We start from the raw sequence: 16,010 nt of genomic DNA, 5'->3' as shown, positions 1-16,010 counted from the left end.
TACCTAAAGTAGTAGTGCCGTGAATGGGGCGGGTCACTTGGTGCTTCCAAGGCCAGCACTCTTGTTTCTCTTCAGATCGCATAAATCTTTCGCCTTTTACTAAAGATTTCCGTGGGGAGGAACAACAAGAGTTTGATTCAATTTTTTGATGCCCTGCAGTAGTAGGGCCTCCTAAAGATGTGAAAAAATAAAGCAAGTTAACTATCTACATTAGATTTACCTGGCTATGTCCGTATGTAAAGTTTATAGCTTGTATATGTTTTCTTCATGGATTTCTTTTCAACGGACCTTTACTGTGCTCTTTGGAAATACTTTTATAAATGTTTAAAACCTCAAAAGATCCTGAAGGTAAATATGTTTATAAAGTTTTAAACGGCAGCTAAAAGAACTATGGTTACTACGGGCAAAGACTAGTAGAGGGCGCCAAAACTGAGTAATGAAAGAAATTGATGATCGAGGCAATTAAAAAAAGTCTCCTGATTCTCCCAAAGTCTGTTTCAACTCCTCCCTAAAATCCACTCGGTTTTTTATATTTCTTCTGCTGTTCTCTTCATGTTCCTCAATATAAGAGTCATCCTACATACCTCCGTCCTATATTTCTAGGAGAGTTATAAAGGATACAGTTATGTATGGAAAACCCAATCTAATCATGAAAATTGCAGCTGTATCCACAGATACAAACAAGATTATTTTGGTACAACTGTATGAATTAGGTGAAAAGATAATTGGTTTCTGGACCATGGATTGCATCTCCTTGCTAATACTTTTATTTCGTTCAGGATAATTTGTGTGTAATGCAAGCTATTCAAGTTTTAATGTATTTTATTCTTGCTATCACAAAAGAAAATCCAGTTGGCATGATATGAGGTATATTATATAATGTGTATAAAATTGGATTGAAAATTACACGAAGGTCACAGGGTCTCTATTACTGGAACACAATGTTTCAAGGTTTGTTTTTTAACACATTAATAGCATCATATAGACATTTTAATTTTCAACCATTCAAATAATTTGGCTTAACTGTTTTAGTTTTTTATGGATTCTGAGCTTTGATTGATTATGTTTCAGAGGCAAAATGTTCCAGTTATGACTAAATAAATTGATTACTTAACCCTCTAAATTCCTTTTTTAAGGTTTGTTTTAGAATAGAATAGAATAGAATGCCTTTATTGTCACATTGTCATTTTGTGTTTTTAGCTTAAGAAGAATTTTCAATTCCCACAGAAATCTAACAAATGTCCTCCTTTTTATCTGCAAAGGTAATTTTCAGAAAAAAATTTTGTACCAGTGTGAGGCTGGACTCCAGGCTTTTCCTTTGCCAGTCTGTTTTCTTGTGCTGGTCTGGGTTTGACCATGACACATGTCAGATGTGTGACAGGTCACGTGATAGCCAGAGCTGATTTGGAAAGGAGGAGGAAGGGAATGGAGAGGAGGTGGGAGAAGGAAAGAGGGGGCGGCCAACACTCAAGAGAAATTGTCAGGTGAGCTGCAAAGAGGCTGAAACAGACAGGAAGCTGTGCAAGGAGATGCCAACATAAAACTCCTGATGAATATATATGCGGGAAATTAACCTTTTTTACCTCAGGAATACCTCATTTTTGTTTCAGGAGTATGTTTAGATTTAATGGTTTCTAAAATTGTCTTTCATTCACTGGAAAAAAAAGTTATTAAATGCAGTTAAAAACGGAAAATAAAACAACAACCATTATTTCCACCTCCATATGTGGAAAATCCATTCTTTAAAATAAAAGCTTTTTTCTCTCAAAACAAAACCAAAATTCTAATACTTTTTAGTGGTTTAATATTTCATTATGTTTTTTAAATTAATGCAAAAAGTGAATCTGTAGAAAATGGCTTTAAATATTCTCTTTATACATATAGGTATATCATTTTGGATGTTGTTTTGTTTTTATATTTAGAACTGCTTTTGCTATCAAATTAAAGATTTCAGTTTTTAAAGAAATAAATGAAAATTAAGAAAAAATGTGATTTACATTGAATTTTTACTTTCACTATTTTCTGTCTGACTTTGTCAGGTTTGTACAGGTGGTTGAAAAATGTAATATATAAATAAAGATTATGAATCCTTTTTGAAATGGGGAGGAGGTGCAAAAAAATAGAGAAATGCAAGTATGCATTTGGAAAGTTTATGACATGCATAGTGCAACATCACAAGATGATTTAGAAAGGATTTACCACCTTGTGGACTACGGTCTACACATAGAAACACTTTAATTACTTTTAAAAATTCAGGGAAGAAAGGGCAAAGTAAATTTTAAACAGTATCTTGCAATAATTTGCATTCAGCCATCAAGATGCACCATACTGGGTTTCAGGACGAACGTGGCTGCCTGGGCTCCTGCGGTGCCTGTTGTGGAGAATTAACTTTTCATTTGGTCTGTATGATCAGCAAAAAAAAAAAAAGGGGGGGGGGGGCTTTTTTCACTTAATTCCTTTACTACTTTTTCCAGATGATGGACAGTACAAAAAATACATTTATGTTTTTGTTCATCCAAATGTGTGTCAGGGGCAGTGCAGACTAAAACGTTTACTCTCTAAAACATCAAATGTACTTTAGAGTCTTCCAGGCATCACCACAGCTGCTGTTCTCCACCTGAGGTTCCCAGAGAGGCATATTATGAAAATAAGTGTGCAAGGTTTTATTATTTACAATACCAAATAAGACATAAAAAATCAATGTATATTATTATGAAACACCAAACGCAATTAGACTATACTTATAATAAAACCAAATGTAAAGCGAGATAGAAAATAAAAAATTATTTATGAAAACTTTTGTTTCTTGGTCAACTGTGGAAAAATGTAGTAATTTTTAAAATTGTATTTCTTTTTTTAAATGTGTTCCAGAGATTTAAAAAGAAACGGCTTTCCAAACCAAGTATTGTATCTTGGAGATCCATAGTTTTCTCTGCTTGCAGAATATGTAACTCTAAGCATCTTCTCTTATCTAAGGGTGCCATTTTTACAGAAGTAGCTGCTAAGTTAAATAAAAAAATGTTTGTATTAAGTTGGAGGAAATGTATATATATTATATAGATCATTGCCAATTACCTTTATATTCAAAACAGTAACACGAAAACGTTTGAAAAAATGTGTTTAAAGATCATATAAAATGTTTTAGATCAAACAAACATTACACATGGACATATATGTTTTTAATGGAGGTGTTCAATAGTAATAATAATACATGTAAATTTTAATTAAATCGATAATTGTAGTGGCAACAACTGGAGTCAAGTGTTTGTGAAAACTGACAATCACTAATTTACAATGACTAATCATATACTTTTCTTTTATCAATGTCACAAGGAGTAATACCTTCTTTTTTTTTATTATATCAAGGCGTAATTTTGGCCAATGAGCATAAATTGCCCACAGGACACAGCATCTGATAAGGCGCCTGGTTATGCCTTTCAATAGACCAATATAAAGTCTTTTTTTCCTACACTGTTCATGGGTGGAGTAAAACCCAAAAGGGCTTCAGTTTGAGGTCGCTAACACACTGAGGCCATCTTCTTTCAGGATTTTTGTTAAAATTAAAAAATAAATAAATAAACATGGGTCCCCCCACATCGAGTCATGCAGCAGCAAAAGAGCCCCAGACCATCACACCACCAACACAATTTACTGCTGTTAATTTACGTCCAAAGAAGCAAATTATAATCATAATAACGATTATAATTAATTTATTTTGACTGGATGGTGGTGTATTGCCCCACAGGCAGAAGGCCCTCAAATTCTGACTGGGACCTTTCTGCATAAAGTTTGCATGCTATACCCGTGCATGCGTGAATTTTCTCCAGGTACTCTGGCTTTACGCAGTTCATAAAAATACTTCATAGGTGAATTGGTATATTATTGGTATCTCCAAACAGTCCCTGAGTGTGAATGGGCGCTTCAAAAGACTTGTGACCCATTCAGAGTGTGCCCCGCCTTGCCCCAACAGGAGCTGAGTTGGCTCCAGTAACCCTGTGACATAAATGGGGATTCAATGGGTTTTGAAGATGGATTACAATATTTTTCCTGCGCTCAGTCCATAATTAGGACGGGGCAAACATTTTCTCACAAGGATGTGGCATTTGCATGCGTTTTATTTTGAAAATCCCATCCGGAAGTTGGTCGTACTGCCGCTTTTCGACGCATCTCGGCTCCTTCGCCTGCATTCCTCCTTTCTGTCTCCTGCCTAGCCGACAGAGGCGGAAAAAGGAGGGGAGAAAACGCATTATTATTCACAACCGTGTTGGATTTTTAAGAACCACGGAAACGCCTCACACTGGATGCTCGAGGCCACAGAATACTCCCCTGTCCAGGCGATTTCTGCTTACTTTTAGTACCGAAAAAGGAATACGAACTTTCATATATATTTTTAGAACGGGGTTTTTTGCGCCTATGTTATGAATGTGTGTAGTTCGACACCGACAAACATCTCCGTAAAAACCCCTTTCGGAATATTTCGTTTTTTAAAATGAGGATTTGCAAGATGGCTGATGACAGCTAGCCCTAAACAAGGGCAGAACCGCGACGTCCCCTTTAAGATTTGGACGGTATATTTTTGTATTTTTTTATGAGTGAAATATATGGCGGACTCTGAAAATTATGCTTATAGCTAATGCCAGAATCGACCGTCCTCGTCTGAATACGGTCTCCCCGTGGCGTTAGCGTGTACCTGTGCTTCGCGAAAAAATGGTGAGGTGACGTCTGAGGCAATTTACGCGATTTAATCGAGATAAGGAAGTAGATAAATATGTTGTTGGTTGAAGGTTGGTGGTGGGAAAGAAAAGTGGACGCCGAAGTCAAAACGCAGCGGGAGGTTTTTGCGAATTAACGATCTTTGTTTGAGGAGATATTTGATAGATGTCTCGGAGGAGGAGGGGGAGAGAAGTCAGCGGCTCCGCAACACAGCAGCCAACATTCCTGCGGATCCTAAAACCCCTTTGTTTTGTGCGCAGGAGCCGGACTGGACCATTAAAACGATTAACTATGCAGTAAACAGCCTCGGAGCGGCGGCTCGGGTCTGATTTTCGGTTTGGCGGGGACTGTAAAGCCTTTGTTTTCGACAGCAAACCCCCGGCAGGAGAGCCGGGGCCTTGTGTGGAGAAATGCGAGCTGTGCCACATCGCAGGCGTTTTTCTTCAAACAGAAACGTCGCTTCTGCGTGCGGTTAAAGGTACCCTCGGTTTTCATAGATAAGAGCCGCACATCAGCATTTCTGCTCAGCTACCGACCCTTCACCGACTGTATGTATAATTAAATCACGGCTAGAGGCTCCTCTGATATTTATTTATGATTCCGCGGACAAAAGCGTTGAGCTGCGGAGTGATTTCTTTTTTTTTTGTCTTCTGTTTTTGAGGAAATAAGCCGTCCTTGACGTCCCGATGTTTCCGTTTAGTTTATTTTGGGGGAATTGTGTTGAATAGTAATCAGGGTGTGGGTTCCAGCAGGCCTTTCCCGTGTCTTTCATGCTTCGTTTGTTGGTCTGAATTGGTTCTCAGTCAATCATAATCCGCCGTTTAAGTGGGAGGCGAGCTCAAAGGTAAGGGTTGAACGCACCAGACGTCCCTTCACGTGCCGGACTGAAATACATTCATCTGGAGGCTGAATGTGGTCGTGGGGACAGCGGATTACTCGTGTGCCTTCTTTGGGTTCTATGGTTTACCTGTAGCAGGCAGGTTTTTGGCCCCTAAACGCAGAAATCGTGTTTGAGTTGGATGTAGAGGCAAGGAAAGTACCGTTTCCTGAATCTGCATAACGTCACTTTCTGTTTTCATGTGTTGAGAGCACTAGGTGTTGTCATCCTTCCCTGAATCCTCCCTTTAGGGTTTACTGGAATTTGCCTTCATGCTGCATTGATAAGCAATATTAATCACCTATCAGGGAGACTCATCTACGCTGCCCCCAAGGGTTGGCGCATAAAGACTGAACTTTCAGGACTTGCATCGCGTTTTGGAACCTTTTTTTTTAAGTCACAAGTCATTGTGAAACAGTGTCAGATTTCGCTTCAGAGGTCTGGAACAAGTGGGGAGCTCTTAATTGTATGCCTGCCTCCACCATGATGGCCTCCGACATGGCTGAGACGTGGAGGAACTGTTTTGAGGAGGAGCTCATCTGTCCCATCTGTCTGCACGTGTTCTCGGATCCCATCCAGCTGCCCTGCAAGCACAACTTCTGCAGGGGCTGCATCAGCGAGGCCTGGGCCAAAGACTCCACGCTGGCCCGCTGCCCCGAGTGCAATCATGCTTACACACAGAAGCCCAGCCTGGAGAAAAACCACAAACTGTCCAACATTGTTGAAAAGTACAACGCCCTGAGCGTGGAAAAGGCCACCACACCAGCCCTGCAGTGCATCCTTTGCCGCCGGGGTCCCCCGCTGCCTGCGGTGAAGGTGTGCCTACGCTGCAACGCCCCATGCTGCCAATCCCATGTCCAGACACACCTGCAGCAGCCGTGCTCTGCTCTAGGGCACCTGTTGGTAGAGGCGGAGGCGGTGAAGGCCTGGACCTGCCCGCAGCACGACGAGTACAGACTCTACCACTGCGAGGCCGAGCAGACGGCGGTTTGTCAGTACTGCTGCTTCGCCCGTTGCCACCCCAGCCACGGCCACGCGGTCAGCGACGTGGAGCTGCGACGCAACGACATCAGAGTAAGAACACGCCACACGTAACCAATATAGGGGGCAGAATAAATGATTGATATATAAGTGACCAAAATCCATCGGTTCAAGCTCTCAAAACATTCTCCTCAAGTCATAATCTGAATATTTATTGGTTCTTGCTCTCTGATAACAAGTCCAACCATCGACTTTGGGTCATAGAAAGGAAAAGTTCATTCGAAACCCGATTAAGGATCTTGAGAAAACCTACACACTTTTACTATAAATGTAAAAACTTATCGACTTACAGTGAACTCAACCATTAACCAGAAAAATAAATATTACAGCTGTATTTGAAATTATTTTTTGTTCATTTCTAATCAATAACCACTCCTTTAGTGCATCTGTAATGACATCGAGTCAATGAGGTGCTTTTTCATCCACTCTGTAGCTTTCAGACACAAACAGAACAAAGGAAATATTTGCTTCTGCTTCTTTCACATATTTTGCAAACATCAGATGAATTCTTTATAGCAAATCTGGTTCCGATTGGGTATTTATTTAAAAAAAAAAAGGAGTTTCCTCGCTTCAGTAATTTGTTGCATTGCGAGTGTATTTGACTGTATCTTGCATGTGTTCCGTTGCAGTCCATTCCAGCCTCCATTCTCATTTGTTGGAATGACAAACAATGCAGTCGAGTGTAGAACAATGAGGGGCCCTCAGAGGGCCTTATCTCCCCAGCACAGGTGCATCCGAGCTCAGGGATCGCCAATTGAAGGGAGGTGGTTGGGGAGAAGTGGAGGGGTTTAAAGTGATTCGTCACTAGCTTCTCCAGACTGTCCGGTAATTTTATTTAATTCTTTTAAACCTCTCCTCTTCCTGGGGGTTTGGTGCTCATCGTTCTGTTGGAGCAGACGTTGCTCAGTGTTTTTTTTCTTCCCCTTTTTTCTTTTGAGGAGAACAGTGAATGCATCACTGCTAACTGACTCATTTAGTTCACCCAACACCCTCTTTTTAGGTGTCAACCATCACATGGCAGGATGTGTTTCCTGCTGGTAAAGGAATGACTCAGCTCTATGTATACTTCAATAGTAACCTTGGACACATGCAAGGCCATGTGGAAAATGGGTTTCTTTACCCCAAATCCTTCATTTAAAACACAAAATAAGATAAAACCGTCAAATTTACCCTAAAAATAAAGTGCAGTGTCGTCTGATATTACGTCATCAAAGAACTGGAAGACCTGTTGTTCAAATGACTGTTTGAGGTTTTGTTACCTGAAATTGAGCATGTGGAAAGCTGAACTGCAGTTTATTCAAAGGTAAATCAATATACACTGTATTCATGCATACAGGACTCAATCTTAAATGTTTATTTTTGTTGCAGAGTTAGCTTAGTCTTCTGGGGAAGAAGCGTCATTGTGCGACTCATTTATTACCAGAAATTTAAATGGAAATCCTGAGTTCCTATTTAATTTTGAGTGCATCAGCTGCACAGCACCGGTAGCCATCCGTTGCATAATCAGACATTGGCCAAACCTAATAAAGGAGCTGTGGTTCCTAATGTTGGCCTCAAGCCCACGTTCAATTACAAAATTGTTCCTTGTGGAGAGATAAGGTTATTACCTCCATGTCAGAACTGGAACAACTCATACAGGACCAGAAACCCAACATCATCTGGATCTAGTTGAAAGCAGACACTCAGATTGAGTGATTCAGCTGGAGTGATGAGTATTTCATGGCTCCAGCTGCCATCAGCACCCATGACTCCATCACACCCCTGAACGTTGCTTTTCTGTTCTACCATGAAAGAAATATTTGCTGCCTTAGTAACCAGCGTTGTCATCTTTACATCACATTCTTTCTATCTGTTTTCACTCCATCTAGAATAGAGTTTTGAAGGAATGTTGGAACCGTCAAAGACAACATAAAATGTTTTTTATAGTTTCTAAAAATATTTGGTAGTCCATTTGAAAGTTAATTCTGACTTAGTTTTCCCATCCAATCATACCTCTTCTTGAACTGAAATATGACCAGCACTAAGTGGGTTTAAATACTCATTAGATAAGTTAAACTTGGTTAAAATGGACAGCAGTGCTTCGTCCTATTGTATAACTATATAAGGATAAATTCCTTTAGCAAAGCATCATCCACTCGATATTAGGTAAAAATATGCCTGTGAGGTTGGAAATGTTGCATCTATTTTGATTGACCTCAATTGGCAATTACCCGTATTTTCCGTAGTATAAGTCGCGCCGGAGTATAAGTCGTATGACCCAAAAAATGCCTCTCTGGGACCCAGTTTGACGATTTGCTGTCCCATATTAGGCCAAGAAAGGAAAGAAAAAACAATAATAATAATGTCTTGTGGCAAAAATATCAAAGTTTAAGAGAACAATCAGGTTCAGCACTTCTTCTTCTGCTTTGCTGTCAGTATCAAATACTGATACACACACCTACAGCGCCCTCTAGCCACAAACAAGTGGCCAAACTATGAAAATTAACGCAGCTTGTACTTTAAAAAATATGGTAAAAGGCCTTCAGATTAAAGTAAATGTGCCCTCATTTACTTCTATGTTTTGACAAAAATGAGCAAATTGACATTCTGGTTTGAACATTTATTGATTCTTTGCGTTTCTGTTGCTGTATTTTACTTTCTTATAATGTTACTGGTGGTTAAAAAACTACTAAGTTAATATTATTGTAAAATTAATTTAACCTATTTTTAAATCAGTATAATATAGAAAACTAATGAGGACATTTTAAATAAATGAAAGTATAAATGGTAAAAAATAAGTTATTATAGTCATTCATAACATAAATTATGTTATAAAAATAGATATACCGGGTTTTATTTTGGCAGTAAAATAAACGTTTTACATAAATAAAAGGATTGTTTATTTTTTGTATTACATGTTTCATTTGCAGTTTTTACTACTGCAAGTTCTCTACCATCACCTTAAAATGTACTTTTTTTTTTACCTGCTATTTATGCTGGGTGTGATTTGACAATATGCACACTCGTTTCTGAATGTGATTACAATACATGAACAGACACCACCCCTACAGCCTTCACCCCATCTTCATGTCTTTAAACCCCCGACAAAATTCAACCCCCTCACATTGGCCACCAGCCCCCCTCGGCAAGGACCAACCTTCCTCTTGGCCTTCATGTCCTGTCCTGATGGAAAAGACTATGTGGGGAAATGACAGGTATAGAGGCCCCTCCCCTCTTTTCTCCTCTAATTTCCTCCCCCAGAGGTATCTCTGTTGCACCAATCTGTGCTGCAAGGCTTAGAGCCCCCACCCCCTCCACAGCACACACACACACGCACACATACACCACTCCCAAGCTTCTGCTCGGGGTCTGGTTCAGTCAGTCTGCACAACCAGGTCACCATCCTGGATACACCCATGTCAACTGTGTGCACTGGAGATCTAGGGCAGTGACTAGAGACCATGTGCTGCTGGGGCCCAGGAGTGGGCAGGTTTCCATTCCGATCAGGCTTTAAAGCAGCTGATCGCTAACGATAAAATCAGTTGCTGCTTGTTGGAATGACTGGATGATGGTATGCGATTAAGCCATAAGCCCGAGGAGAACAACTGATCATTCATATGCTGGAATGATGATGGGGATTGGGTGTGTGACACTCCAATACAGCTGCACATGTTCCAGACTTTGTTTTTTTTATTTTAGACATTTGCTTTGAAACTATAGACAAAGCAAATGTGTTGGTAGCCTGGAACTATGTTTTTTGCATTTGAATGTATTACAAATATTTTATTGACCACCATTAAGACAGCTATAGGTATCATTGTCAGAAGGGACACATTTTGGATAATCTTAAAATGAAAGCATAATCTTACATCAGCCTACAGTGTCTTTTTATTTGGTTTCTTCCTTTTTTGGCAATGTTGAAAATGTAATTATTTGACTTCTATTATATGCATATATTTTACCTATTATGTGCTCCTTTAATTGGATAATACGTATAGTATTATAGTATTAATAGTATTTAAATTGTTTTATATATTCAAAAAGTTCAATCTAAATCGCTATTGTTTTTCCTTCCCAGATAACATAAATGTGTAGATTACACAAAACCGCTCTCTTTTAGTCAAGTAGAAAAATATCATCTGTGACATGAATATGCTAACATATGTATTAAACACATTGTATGGACAGCTACTTTTTATAAACAATGTATTCTAAGCACTCTAGTTAAAGTAACTGTAAATATGCTATGATATAATTTTAAGTAATTAAAAAAATATCACACAAGTGTCCAATTTGATCTAGAATCGAGTTTTGTTGTGGCTGTGAGATTGCAGGCTTACTCAGTTGGCACTGGGTAAGCCTGCCCTCATTTACCATCATCCCTTTGTTTACTCTCTCTCCCGCTAGCTTTCGGCCCCTCACACCCTCAGCTTAGCATTACTGGTGCATCAAAAATGGCGAGCATTATTGGAGCTACCCAGCGTACAGTTTTTGATATACCGGCTCAGACGAAGCAAACAAAGACGTACACAGATCTATTTGTCTTCATGTGGATGCATCGGAATGGAGCGGAGCAGGGAGCTTGTGGCCTGCCGACTGTATCACCTACATCACTGCTGCAAGCTTTTATCGACCTAATTTTTTCGTCTGCTCCTCATTCACAACATTTTAAACAAAGAAACACTTTAAAATGCAGTTTTAATCCTAATTTTGTTGAATGCCACAGGAACATGTTAAAAACACAATTTTCATTGGAGTGACTCTTTAAATAATGAGCTGAAAAACAGTTTTGGGTAGTCTAAAATGCTGTTTATTAAAATGTTTTTTTTAAGAAGTTGTGAAAGAAAAAGAATCAGGTCAACACGTGTTCTAAAAACCAACAATGTTTACCAGAACTTACAATCTTCTGGACTCTTACTGATGTTTTTGCTTTTGCACCATCTGATCTGTGTGTTTCTGAGCATGAAATGGTTCATGAGGAATATTCAAATTTCACATTAAATATTTACATCATAAATCATTAGTAAAACTGAGTCTGTGGCCTTCAGTCCTGGAAAACTGAATATGGATTTCACAGAGTTGTTTATCGGTTCTTTTTTTTGTTGTTGGTCTTGTGAACAAAGCAGAGGCGGATGAGAATCCTCGGCTTCACCTGCTGCCGTCCACATGCCGTCATCTCACAAATCACGGATGTTGTTGCCACAACATTCCCAAAGCTCCAGAGGTGTCTCCACTTTGGGAATCTGTTGTTTTTAGAAATGGGTGCGGAGGAGAGATGCTAGAGCTTTTGTGCCCAGTCATCCATCTGCAGCCTCTGCCCTCAACTCCCCCAACTTTGGTCCTCATTCACTTATGCAAACACAAAATATCTGCTGGTTGCTATGGCAGCACCCCCCCCCCCCAATCCTCCCCCACAGGGATTGTGTGTTCGATGGAGTCTAAATTAGATGGCTCTCAGATTCTAATAACTCTGGTTCGGGGAGGGGGGCCGTGGTGGCTGACTCAGGTCAGAAAGGCACCAAATCTGACATCCGCCTTTGCTTTTCTTTTTTTCCTTTTCCAGCAAAACCTGCTGAGGCAGCAGGAGCGTGTGGAGGAGCGCGTTCAGGAGATGGAGGAGCAGCTCTGCAAACTGGACTCGGACAAGTGTGTGGTGGAGGTGTGTTGAACGTTTGCTCTCTCGGCGGCTGCAGATTTTCCGCACGCCGTGCCTTTACAGTCCAGTTTCCTTTGTGGTCAGGACCGGGTGTGTGAGCTGAAAGAGGAGGTGCGCATGCAGTACCAGCGGATGAACCAGCTCCTGGAGGAGGATCTGGGCCGCACCTTGGAGGCCCTCGATCGGGCTCGTGCTCGCTTTTGTCAGGAGAACGCGGCCCAGGTTTTGGCCCTGGGAGAACAGCGGCATGAAGCCCAGAAGCTTCTGAGCTCCATCCACACTGCTTTCAGCAAGGCAGAGGAGCTGAGCTTCATGAAGAACACCAAGCCGGTCAAAATCCTCACAGACAGGTGAACAAATTTATTTTTTTTGTCTGTAAAGCACATGCATTGCATCAAAGCAGGTTATTTAACTTGCATTTTGTCTCCTGGCACCATCTTGCAGGTGTCAGGCATGTGTGGGCAGCGCTCTCCCTCCTTACAAGGTGGGGAATTTAAATTCAAAACTATTCCTATCAGAGATCTCCAAAAGAGAGAAGAGCTTGAAAAGAACGCTTGAAGGTAGGAACTGAAATTTTCCGTCATCCTAATGCTTTTGGAGAAAATTCCTCCCACCTGGTTTGACTCTCCCCCTCTCTCCTCCCTCACAGCTCCTCTCACTCCACCTTCCTCGTTCCTGCAGTCTGTTCCCGCGTTCCCCAGCGGTCAGAGTTCGAGCTCCGGAGCGGAGAAACGGAAACATTCCACTGCCTTCCCTGAGGGAACCGGGACTGCTGGGAAAACTGTGGCTTCTGGTTTTAAGGACTTGTCATCCTCTTCTTCATCTTCTTCCTCATCATTAGCCAAACAGCCCTACCTTGGCTCCGGTTCCTCCTCTGGCGAAGGCCAGTCCAGCAACCCGCAGCCCCTCGCGCCCTGCGCCCCGCCTCACATCAGCGAGAGCAGTGGCACGGGCAGCGGGAGCGGTTCGTTGACCAACCACCATTCAGGCTCCGTCTTCAGCTCCTCGCATTTTCCTCCTGGAGGCAGCAGCTCCTCGCACTCCTCCCAGCAGGCGGTCCTCCCGCAGTACGGCGGCCGCAAGATCTTGGTGTGTACCATGGATAACTGCTTCTGCTCCGGAGTTCCCTCTGTTTCAGGCCACCGTAGCCACCCCCCTTACCCACGCTCCGGTTCCTTTGCCTGGGTCAACCCCCAGGATTACCCCCCTCCCCCTGGCCTGGCCTCCGGAGGTCCTTCTATGCAGGGCCTGGCAGTGAGGGACTGGATAGACGCCTCACAGACGCACAGACATGCAGATTTCTATGGGCTGTACGGCCAGCCTTCTACAAAGCACTACGTCACCAGTTAACAGTTAAACTCTTACCAAGTGTATAGTTTATCATATTCGGGGCAGGGTTGGTCTCTTAGTCTTTGTTTTCTTTGTTTTCCGTGTTTCATGTAGTGAACTATAGGTGAAACCGAGCTGCCGGCTCCTCGCTCTGGCGTTTCGGCACAGCTTTTTACGCTTCAACAGGAAATAATAAAAAGAAGCGGATGATGAGACGCATCTTTTTATTTGGTTTGGTTTTTTTTTCTAGAGTAGCTGATGAATTGATAGAAAATGAACTCTTATTAAACAAAGCTCCATGTCTTCTCACTGAGGCTAAAGGAAAAAAATGCATTGCAGCAAATTACTGTGCTACGTTGAACTTTCCAGTTGCAGGTTTCTAACCTCCCTTCAATTAACACGCAGGCCTTTGACTTGTGTTAGAGCTTGTTTTTTTTTTCTCCGTCCTCATTTCTGACCGTTTGTTAAAGATGGACAGCGTTCCTGTTTTTGTCTCTTCTTTTTGTCATCTTGGCACTTCTTCCATTGCTGAGTTCAGGGATGGATCCTACTTGCTTAAACACATGACGCTCTTCCATGGAAAGTCCGCTTGTGGATTCCTTCCGATCCCGGCCCACACCAGAGCTGCAGAGCTGGAAGGGTCAGTCAAGTCCAACCCTCTGGGTTTTTTCCGAATTTGTCCCTCATTCCTGGCACTCCCCTTCCTGTTGCCACAAAAGGACAGAAACCCTTAAGACTGTTTCCGGCTAAGCGATCACAATGGCTTTGTGTTATTTGGTACAACTGTAGGCGTCGCGCTCCTCTCCAGTGACAGTCTGGACAAGCAAACCAATCAAGCATCTGGAGGATTTGGAGGATGCTGTAATTGTACTTCCTGCAGGGCAAAGATGTCACTTCCTGTCATTAAGCACACAAGCTCTTGGCTTCCTGATTGCTGCTGAAAGCATGCAAGGAAGAGTTTTTATTAAAAGCACTCAAAAGAAATGGGAATCACTGTTTGAGATGATCGAAATGAACAGGCGGGAGGAACTTTTTTCATGAACTTTTTCTAAAGGAACAAGACTGAAGCGAGGGGTGGAAGCAACACTTTGTCATCTTGTGACGACATGTTAAAACAGCAAACGGAAAGAAAAAAAATTGTCTTTTTTTGTAAATATTTTGTGAACTGGGGGAAAAAAAGTCCACATGTGATTTGGAGGGTTCCAAATAAACAAATTTAATCTGGTCTAAGTTGTTAAGTGTTTGTGTAAAGCCCTTCATCACATGAATAAGGTAAATGTGCATTTTCTTTATTTTTGTTACTGTAAATAAAGACCCAAATCAGTAGTGTGTTAGTACTCTATATTTTGGTTCACTGTTCTCTTTGGCTACATTAGGGAAAACCGTTGACGCTGATATGAAGGTAACTAGTCACATGGCAACAGTTGAGGCTAAAGGATATCTGATGAAGACCAACATGAGTGGGGCGTGCTTGTTGATACAAGGCAGGATGGATCCATTCTTTACATTCCAGCCCTCCCATCTAAATATCACAGCAGAAACCGAATCAACAGATCAGGCAGACTCTTTCCAATCCTCCCTGTTAACCTAAGTCTATTCTAGTCTTAGTTTCCTGTTTTTTTTACTCCATTCTTTTACAATTTTATAAATTCTTCTTAATTAAAGTGAGCTCTCCCTTTCAGACTCTTCTCTATGATACACTCTAGGCCTGGTTGCCTTCCTGACTGCTTTATGTTTTTCCATGGAGTTTGCATCTGAGCATCAGCATTACCATTAACCAGAATGATAAACTCAGATCCCTGAATTCATACACATTGTTCTTGTAATTTGATAATTTGTGCATTTTGTACGCACAAATGAGCATTTTATTAGCATTTCATATACAAATGTACATTTTGTGTACACAAAATACTAAATTGTGCCCACAAAAGTCTATTTAGTGGGCACAAAGCGCTAATTTGTGTGCACAAAGTACTACTGTGTGCATCCAAAAGGCTCATTTGTGTCCACTAAATTGTGGCCACAAAAAGCTCATTTGTTCACACAAAATTCTAACTCGCAGCCAAAAACAGCACAGCAAATATTGTTTGGTGGTGAATTTATTAACATGTTTGTGATAATTACTAGTTTTTTATTCAAACTGGATAATTTGGCAAACCGGGTTTCTGGGGAATATTTTCTAAAGACTTATTTATTTCCTGGAGTCAGGAAAATCAAATTACCAGGATGAAATTGTTCCAAATGATTTGGTTTATGCATATGTGAACATAATAATGACGTATACAGACACTGGCAGTTTTCTACTGCACATGATCTTATAGAGCAGCAACATTCTTGCTTACTGTAATAACATAAATTGTTTCTGTCCCTTACTGGTGTTTAGTATCAACATTGGTCTGAATGTGTTTATGCAGG

General features: G+C 41.1%; 1 protein-coding gene and 1 non-coding gene across 2 annotated transcripts; both read left to right on the top strand.

The window, feature by feature from the left end:
• Positions 1 to 55: 55 nt before the first annotated feature.
• Positions 56 to 169, top strand: LOC111946542. Its single transcript, XR_002872276.1, has one exon. It is a non-coding gene; the product is annotated as a U5 spliceosomal RNA (small nuclear RNA).
• A 3,989-nt stretch (positions 170 to 4,158) lies between these two features.
• Positions 4,159 to 14,922, top strand: trim8 (tripartite motif containing 8). Its single transcript, XM_004080475.4, has 5 exons — positions 4,159 to 6,664; positions 12,174 to 12,269; positions 12,351 to 12,616; positions 12,711 to 12,826; positions 12,916 to 14,922. The coding sequence occupies exons 1-5, from the start codon at positions 6,059 to 6,061 to the stop codon at positions 13,614 to 13,616; spliced, it is 1,785 nt and encodes a 594-aa protein (XP_004080523.2). The 5' UTR covers positions 4,159 to 6,058; the 3' UTR covers positions 13,617 to 14,922.
• Positions 14,923 to 16,010: the final 1,088 nt, after the last annotated feature.

Source organism: Oryzias latipes, chromosome 19, assembly GCF_002234675.1.
Source record: "Oryzias latipes chromosome 19, ASM223467v1".
Classification (NCBI taxonomy): domain Eukaryota; kingdom Metazoa; phylum Chordata; class Actinopteri; order Beloniformes; family Adrianichthyidae; genus Oryzias; species Oryzias latipes.
The sequence above is the reverse complement of the archived record's forward strand: the minus strand, read 5'-3'. Positions and strand labels throughout refer to the sequence as shown.